The following is an 8710-nucleotide window of genomic DNA, read 5'->3' as shown; positions in this document are numbered from 1 at the left end:
ATTGAAGAAAAGAAAAAAACACCACCACCAAAAAAAGGAAACTTCAGATTGTAAGGGCAAAAAGGGAATGTGCTCTGCACAGGTTGAGCCCTACCTGTGCACGTGCCTGGTGCTAGCTCAACTGCCATTGAGATGAATAGGAATGCTAATGCTAACAGATCGCTTTCTCCAGCTGTATCAAACTGCTTTGGGACAGTTTTCGCTGTTAAACCAGAGAAAATCCAGTGATGGATTTATTTGTTATTGTTGAAATACATACAACAATCTTGCCTTAAATCTGCACAGCCCCTTTTGCAGCCTTAGCAAATTTACACTGGGGCAAGAAAAAGGGAGTACGCAAGGCACCTGGTCTTGAAATCAATCAGGTCGAGGGCAGTAATTAGGCGTTCAGGAGGGAGTGTGTGGGACGAGGAGCAGTTAATGAGGCCACGGGCTGTGGAGGGGTGAACGGACGGCACCGCGGGAAACTTCACGCACACGCCGCAATTATAAGGCACAGTACACAAACATACGATTCAACACCCAAGGAGGTCAGGCTGAAAAATGTGCTGTAACATAGATGACAGTCTAACAAAGCCTTGAGAACTGAGGTGCTATTTTTGTTTTAGTAAGGCAAAGGAATGGCCCGTCCTTCTGTAAGACTTGCTAAAGGCTTGTCTATTACTTCATGAGATCAGATTTATGATAAAATAACTAGTTATTTTATTGTAATGATTTATTTTGTTTAGTTTTTTCTTTTTTTTTTAGGTAAAAGCCCTATCTAGGGACATGAGATTATCACTAAAATTAGCATCGTGCTAAAATTTGCATGTAGGCTAAATTATTTTCTCTGTATGTACAATATTGTTAAGTGTCATAAACTGGTATTTTTGTACTGTGCTAAATAAAAAAACAAATAAATAATTTAGTCTAATCAAGCAGACGATTTTATCTAAAAATTTTACTTCAACATGAAATGGTGATGCAGTACTTTTGTATTGTTTACAAAAGTAAACAAATATATTCATATTAATATAAAATTATTATTACCTTGAAATAAATTTGATTAATTTATTGTGTTGTGTTTATGCCCAATAGGCCTTTTACTTTACTCTTTGAGCGTTTGATTTGTAAATGTACATAGGCTATATTGGATTTTCTGTTTTATTTTTTGAAATAGTAAAATACTCTAAACTGGCACTATATGAGTTACCAGATCTTGGTATCTGTCATTAAAAAGCCATATTGGTCAGTAGTGGTTAGTCAGTATACCATTTAGAACCATACCATATTAAAACTATAACAGTATTACTGAAACCAACACTGTACTGTTTACTAGAGGATTGAAGCGATATTATTTCCTTCACCCTGGTAGCCTCTCTCACCTCTGAGTTTACGAAAGACGACAAAAAGACTCCAAAGAATGAAGCTTGAAGGCTATTTAATCTACTAATGCAACTAAGACTGAAGCTCACCAACTGTATTCGGGAACAGATGCTATGTTAACTGTGGAGTGACGAGTAGGTGTATGAATTAACCCTAGAGTCACACTTCCAGTCGGAGAGAGAAAGAGAGAAATGGTGTGACTCCAGCACGACTGCGGAGGCATTCGAGACTTCTCTGAGTAACTCGACTCAAAGCCTCACACACGCCAGCCCGAGTGGGATCTGAAGGCAATGATGATTTTCACTTGATCAAAGCAGATCATGAAAAAGCGGAACAGCTTCTTGAGTTTTTTTCTTCTTCTTTTTTTCAGAAAAGCTCTGAATATAAAGTGAAAGTGAGCCTGCTCATTAGGATTTTCAGCAGGTTTGAAAATTCAGACAATTATATATTTGGTTTAGGATTCAGATTATTGTAGCTCTCACAGCAGCACTGTACTGATATTCATCACATATTAAAGTTCTGAAATGAATTCAGCCCAAACCAATACAATACGTATCATACATATTCCATTTTAACTTTTTGGATTTGAAAATTTTATATTGTACTTCTTAAGAATCTATCTATCTATCCATCCATCTTTTCATTTTTAATATTATTTATATATATACTCCAATAGTTTTTATATAAAATCATTAAATATGAATACTGATTAAGTTTATACATAATTACATTTTTCTTATATTTTTATGAAATGCCAGACATTTCATTTAGATTCTTCTAGGCAGCTTTTATAGGCTGAAAGGCATATCTAGATCTCAGAGTACATTAGTACATTAGATCAGTCAGCCCTGTAGCTCCAGCCGATGTAATTAAATCATGGTTGGTGTTCAAATGAGAATCTATGTGGCTACATAAAGATCAAATTCCAAGCAGCACAAACAGCTTAAATTAACGTGTATATAACAACATATTACAAACATGAAATAAAAAGGTAACAAACACCCTTGTTGAGACTACATTGACTTGTGGTTTCTAGATAAACATAACAGGCTAACAACCTCAGAACTCATTGCAGGTCTTGAAAAAGTCACTTTCTTTCTGGCACTGATGGTCAAAGTGAATTTCTCAAGCCTAAAACTAAATATGTTAAATAATTTAAACTTGCATGTACAATGTGTCATTGCAAAAGTGAAGCCACGTCAGGCGAGGTTAGAAAACAACAGCCAGCATCCCATGCAAACCCTCATCTGGAGCCTCTGTCACCATTTAAATCTTGCATGATAAGAAATGAAAAAGCAACTGCGATTTCGGCATCATACACATTTAAGAAAGTACTCTAGATTGCGGTTCATTTTTTATGAACTGCATGAAGATTTGCGCACTGGTTTCTGAACTTTAAACAAGCATTATTTAAAAAGCAGAAAAAGTTTCTGCTGACATTTGAAGAATTTTCCATTAAAAAAATCATGACACTGTGCAGGCATAAGTGAGTGTATGTGATATTATATAATACTAAATACTAACATGTTTTAAAATTAGATTTATTTATTTTAAAATAGAATTATGAGGCAAGATGTGGAAAAACAATAGCAAATGCTTTTAAAGGTCAAGTTTATTTAAAGGTCAAAAAAATGGAGAGCCTATAACATTAAAGATTCTGCCCAGCTTGTGGTAGATAGCCTTCTAGCATTTACATTCTGAAACACATCAGCAATTTAACATATTCTATTTACAATTGAGAGTAAAAAACATTGTGATATCTATCTGAAGAATGATGTTCTACTAAAAGAGGGAGGAGCAAAGCTGTGGAAATCAAAAGGCTGGAAAATCTCTCAACAGCAGCAGGTCTTCATGATGAATATAAAACTATCCACAACACCTCTATCCGAAAAACACTGCTAGAAACAGAATCTTTGAGTTTTCCGAGCCAAAATCCCGTTTGGCCCAGGACAGCGTCACTGCCGGCAGGTGTCATGGAAGGCCTCCAGAGTTCGGAAGTCCCTCCATGTTGGAGGAAGGCCCTCCTGCAGGAACTTGCCACAGCGTTGACACGGGTTCTGGAAAAGCTTGATGTAGCTCCTCAACCAGGTCTGGTCAAAAGAACAACACACAAATATTTGTGCTTTTTTTTTTTCTTCAAGAGCTGATTGGTTAAAAATTCCAAAAACTAAATAGCATTCCTCATGTGAAGCAGACAAAACTTGATTAATACTCAGAGTCTAAAGTGACAGGAATGACAAATTTTAGCCAAAATGAAGCAAAATATAAGGATGTTTTCCTCCTGAAATGCTGTAAAACTGTTGGCTGGCCTCATTGCACTGGTGTCGGTTGTGTGAGAGCAGCATGGGGGTCTGTGGGGTCTCACAGCAGTCACAACTAGACATTGATTAACAGCAGGAGGAGTGTGTCTGCTCTCCTCTCTAACCCGTCTTCAATGGGACGCTCAGCACAGCCGGGGTTTACCTGCACCTGTCAGGACACATTGTCTTTCCTAATTCATCTGTCGGCCCAAACCGCCCTCCACTGATTCCCTGTTATTCACACTCCAATTAGCACACACAAAAGGCCTATCTTTCTATCTATCTATCTATCTATCTATCTATCTATCTATCTATCTATCTATCTATCTATCTATCTATCTATCTATCTATCTATCTATCTATCTATCTATCTATCTATCTATCTATCTATATATCTATCTATCTATCCCTCCACATCTATCTATCTATCTATAAATCAATCAATCTATCTATCTATCTATCTATCTATCTATCTATCTATCTATCTATCTATCTATCTATCTATCTATCTATCTATCTATCTATCTATCTATCTATCTATCTATCTCTATCCCTCCATATCTATCTATATATCTATCCCTCCATATCTATCTATCCCTCCATATCTATCTATCTATCTATCTATCTATCTCTATCCCTCCATATCTATCTATCTATCTCTATCCCTCCATATCTATCTATATATCTATCCCTCCATATCTATCTATCCCTCCATATCTATCTATCTATCTATCTATCTATCTATCTATCTATCTATCTATCTATCTATCTATCTATCTATCTATCTATCTATCTATCTATCTCTCCATCTATCTGTTTGTCCCTCCATATCTATCTATCTATCTATCTATCTATCTATCTATCTATCTATCTATCTATCTATCTATCTATCTATCTATCTATCTATCTATCTATCTGTCTGTCTGTCTGTCTGTCTGTCTGTCTGTCTATCTATGTATCTATCTATATACCTACATATCTACCTGTCCATCTGTCCATCCATCACCAGGATCTTAAAGCTAAATCTATCTGACCGCCTCTGTTTATGTATCTGTCTGTCTGTCTGTCTGTCTCTCAGTCCATCCAATTAATCAATCAATATGTCTGTCTGTCTAGAAAGCAAAAAGGAACTTAAAGGTATTTTTTAGAGACTAATGACTGGTGATGTTTTTCTAGGTTCTAAATAAGCTGTCCTCAGGATGGCCTCGGAGAGATGGTGCGGTTTTAAATCCGTATACGGGAGAAAGTCCACGATTCCAGCCATGATCAGAATAGCTCCCCATTGATCTTACGGAGAAGTAATCAATCTCTCCACTCTTTTCAAAGCTTAGAGCAGAGGTCGGCTGACTATTTAAAGACGGACCAGACACAATGCTTTACATCACACACAAGTAAACAAGTCACGATAAGTTCAACTTGTGAAATTATTAAAGATTTCAAACATAAAATCAACAATTTTATCATTCCAGGGCAGAGATTGACAGATTTATATACATTTAATCTAGCAGATGTTTTTATTCAAAGCTATAGTATTTACAATGCACTCAAGCTATCGGTTGGAATCGAACCCATGACCTTGGTGTTGCTATTGCCTTCCTCTACCAGTGAGCTACAGGAATTATTTTCCTCATTGTTTTGATCAAGCACTATTCTATTTCACAGAATAGTGTGCATCAAACTAAATTTCAGCTTTTGGTCTAACATGATCTTGCAAGCATTCTCACGATGTGGAATACAACCTCTCGTTAAACCGCACCACATAGCTAAAGGCAAAATGTAATCATAATTCTTGCACAGAGTCAGTATCATTTTGAAAGCAATGTACTATACCCACCATGAAGGAGCGCACTACAACATCAGGCATCTGGGGAAGCTGGTAATGCAGGAGGGCTGTGGTTGCATGATCAGTGACCTGAGAGAACAAAAAGATTACCAAGAAACATAACAGAAGGTGTACAATGAGTGCATTAACATATGACCGTCCACATTTACAAAACCAAAATGAAATGAGGAAACCGATAACATATTTTAAATAGTTATATAGCCAGTAAGATATATTTATGCTCTGTAATTGGTGGTAGAAAATGGATATTATGTGAAACTAAACTATACGGAGCCCCTAAAGAGATATGGTGATGGGAAAAATATGAAATGGCAGGAAAAATGATGTCAGTGTTATTGCATTTTGCACTGTTTTGCTTTCCCAGAGGAACTTTGCTTTAGCTCGTAAATTGTTTGTGTTCCGACAGGGAACTTTGCGTTCGCTCACAAAACGTTTGAGTTTTTGCAAGTGAACTCAAAGTTTCTATGGGGAACACAAACATTTTGCGAATAAACGCAAAGTTTCTTGGGGAAAAAAAGTTTTGAAATATATATTTTCCCCCCCATCTCTTATTTTTTCCACCACCATGTCCCTTTAGGGGCTCTGTGTTTTCTGGTGCAAAACAACTTAATTAACTTTCTAATTGGACTTCAAGGATACGTCCAAAATGTAATCATATCCACCCATGTATGTTGAAGCAGTAAATACCTTTTTACCTTTTATGAATTTGAATAAATTTCATAAAATTTTAAACCAACAGAAATTCGTATTTTCCGTTTAGATTTTTTCAGAGATAATTTACCCATATTTTGCATTGTGCGTGTTTTGGGTTAAAACTTAATGGAAAATGTTCTGCCAGTGCTTTTTCTGTTTTTCCATTTTTTTTATTATACAATTATTTACAATAATACAATTAATCTTGGTCCAAAAATATACTTTACTTTCTTAAAGCAAAATTAAAACATTTTCCTTGCATGCATGGGCACACATTTAAAGAAATCCTAATTAAAATACATCTTTAGATCAATCTACCTACACTCAGATTAACTCCTAAGTCCAATTTTGCAGAAGAGCACCATAACCTTATTACTTTCCATAAAATCCCATCTTCCATCACTAATGTAATTATAGAAAGGGACTAAAAAGCGAACCATTTCAATCTCCCGTACTCGTTTCATCAGACCTGCCAATGCTGATCAGAGTCCTTATGGGAAACCAGCCAGTTAATACCTGTTGCATCATGGGAAAATAACCCTCAAATAGTTATTGTTGCAGTGTAATAAATAAATAAAAATAAGTGATGCTTTTTACAAACACAGAAACACCTGTGTGAAAACTATTGGACAGCGGGGACATGTGAGGAGTAAAGAACGATTAATTAAGCAAGGACTGAAAACGGGAACACAGTAGTGACAGCTGGGAGGGGAAGATGAGAGGCAGCCCGTCCCTCCAGTTTGAGGCAGCCTGGGTTCGAGTCAGCGTTCATATACGGGGAAATAAAAAAATAAACAGGTCTGCGCTTTGATCAGCCTGTGCAGATGCGAGGCGCTCAGTTACAATGCGAGTGGGTACTCGCAACCTCTCGCTTTAAGTTCCACGTAGCTCGTCATACACATTCTCTCTCCTTTGAAAGGAAAGCAAGTTTTTTCCCTCTCTCTCCCTCTCTTTGAAAGGTGCATCAGCATTACCCACACTACGTAGTTTCATCTGCCCCAGAGGCTGACTGCTCTATGATTCCAGCCTAATGAGATTCGGGGAGGGTGGAGAGAAGACGACTGGAGCCCAGATGTTTAGGGTGCTGTCAAATGAGGGCGAAGTGGCTTGGAGTGAAATGAAATCAAAAAACACGGGAACAAATGATGTCTGAGGATGAAAGGCGGGGATTGACAGTGGAGAGGTGACAAGAAATTCGACCATCATTGAGAAGAGAGATCTCATTACGATGTCACAGACATGTGATTTAAAGTTATTTATTAATTTATTGTGTGCCTCAAATTCAAGATACAGGTCCGTCTCAAAAAATTTGCATATTGTGATAAAGTTCATTATTTTCCGTAATGTAATGATAAAAATTAAACTTTCCTATATTTTAGATTTATTGCACAATAACTGAAATATTTCAGGTCTTTTATTGTTTTAATACTGATGATTTTGGCATACAGCTCATGAAAACCCAAAATTCCTATCTCAAAAAATTAGCATATCATGAAAAGGGTCTCTAAACTAGCTATTAACCTAATCATCTGAATCAACTTATTAACTCTAAACACCTGGAAAAGATTCCTGAGGCTTTTAAAAACTCCCAGCCTGTTTCATTACTCAAAACCGCAATCATGGGTAAGACTGCCGACCTGACTGCTGTCCAGAAGGCCATCATTGACACCCTCAAGCAAGAGGGTAAGACACAGAAAGAAATTTCTGAACAAATAGGCTGTTCCCAGAGTGCTGTATCAAGGCACCTCAGTGGGAAGTCTGTGGGAAGGAAAAAGTGTGGCAAAAAACGCTGCACAACGAGATGAGGTGACCGGACCCTGAGGAAGATTGTGGAGAAGGACCGATTCCAGACCTTGGGGGACCTGCGGAAGCAGTGGACTGAGTCTGGAGTAGAAACATCCAGAGCCACCGTGCACAGGCGTGTGCAGGAAATGAGCTACAGGTGCCGCATTCCCCAGGTCAAGCCACTTTTGAACCAGAAACAGCGGCAGAAGCGCCTGACCTGGGCTACAGAGAAGGAGCACTGGACTGTTGCTCAGTAGTCCAAAGTACTTTTTTCGGATGAAAGCAAATTTTGCATGTCATTCGGAATTCAAGGTGCCAGAGTCTGGAGGAAGACTGGGGAGAAGGAAATGCCAAAATGCCTGAAGTCCAGTGTCAAGTACCCACAGTCAGTGATGGTCTGGGGTGCCATGTCAGCTGCTGGTGTTGGTCCACTGTGTTTTATCAAGGGCAGGGTCAATGCAGCTAGCTATCAGGAGATTTTGGAGCACTTCATGCTTCCATCTGCTTAAAACCTTAATGGAGATGAAGATTTCATTTTTCAGCACGACCTGGCACCTGCTCACAGTGCCAAAACCACTGGTAAATGGTTTACTGACCATGGTATTACTGTGCTCAATTGGCCAGCCAACTCTCCTGACCTGAACCCCATAGAGATTCTGTGGGATATTGTGAAGAGAAAGTTGAGAGACGCAAGACCCAACACTCTGGATGAGCTTAAGGCCGC

General features: G+C 38.0%; 1 protein-coding gene across 1 annotated transcript in view; it reads right to left on the bottom strand.

The window, feature by feature from the left end:
- Positions 1 to 2959: 2959 nt before the first annotated feature.
- med27 (mediator complex subunit 27) overlaps positions 2960 to 8710 on the bottom strand; it is a 64679-nt gene continuing 58928 nt past the window's right edge. The window contains exons 7-8 of the mRNA XM_077222673.1: positions 5500 to 5577; positions 2960 to 3455 (exon numbers count right to left, since the gene is read on the bottom strand). Of these exons, the coding sequence (XP_077078788.1) occupies positions 3321 to 3455; positions 5500 to 5577 (213 nt within the window). The 3' untranslated portion in view covers positions 2960 to 3320. The remainder of the gene's footprint in view (positions 3456 to 5499; positions 5578 to 8710) is intronic.

This window comes from Siphateles boraxobius, unplaced genomic scaffold, assembly GCF_051911475.1.
Source record: "Siphateles boraxobius isolate OS27281-9 unplaced genomic scaffold, OSU_SipBor_1 9, whole genome shotgun sequence".
Classification (NCBI taxonomy): Eukaryota; Metazoa; Chordata; class Actinopteri; order Cypriniformes; family Leuciscidae; genus Siphateles; species Siphateles boraxobius.
The sequence above is the reverse complement of the archived record's forward strand: the minus strand, read 5'-3'. Positions and strand labels throughout refer to the sequence as shown.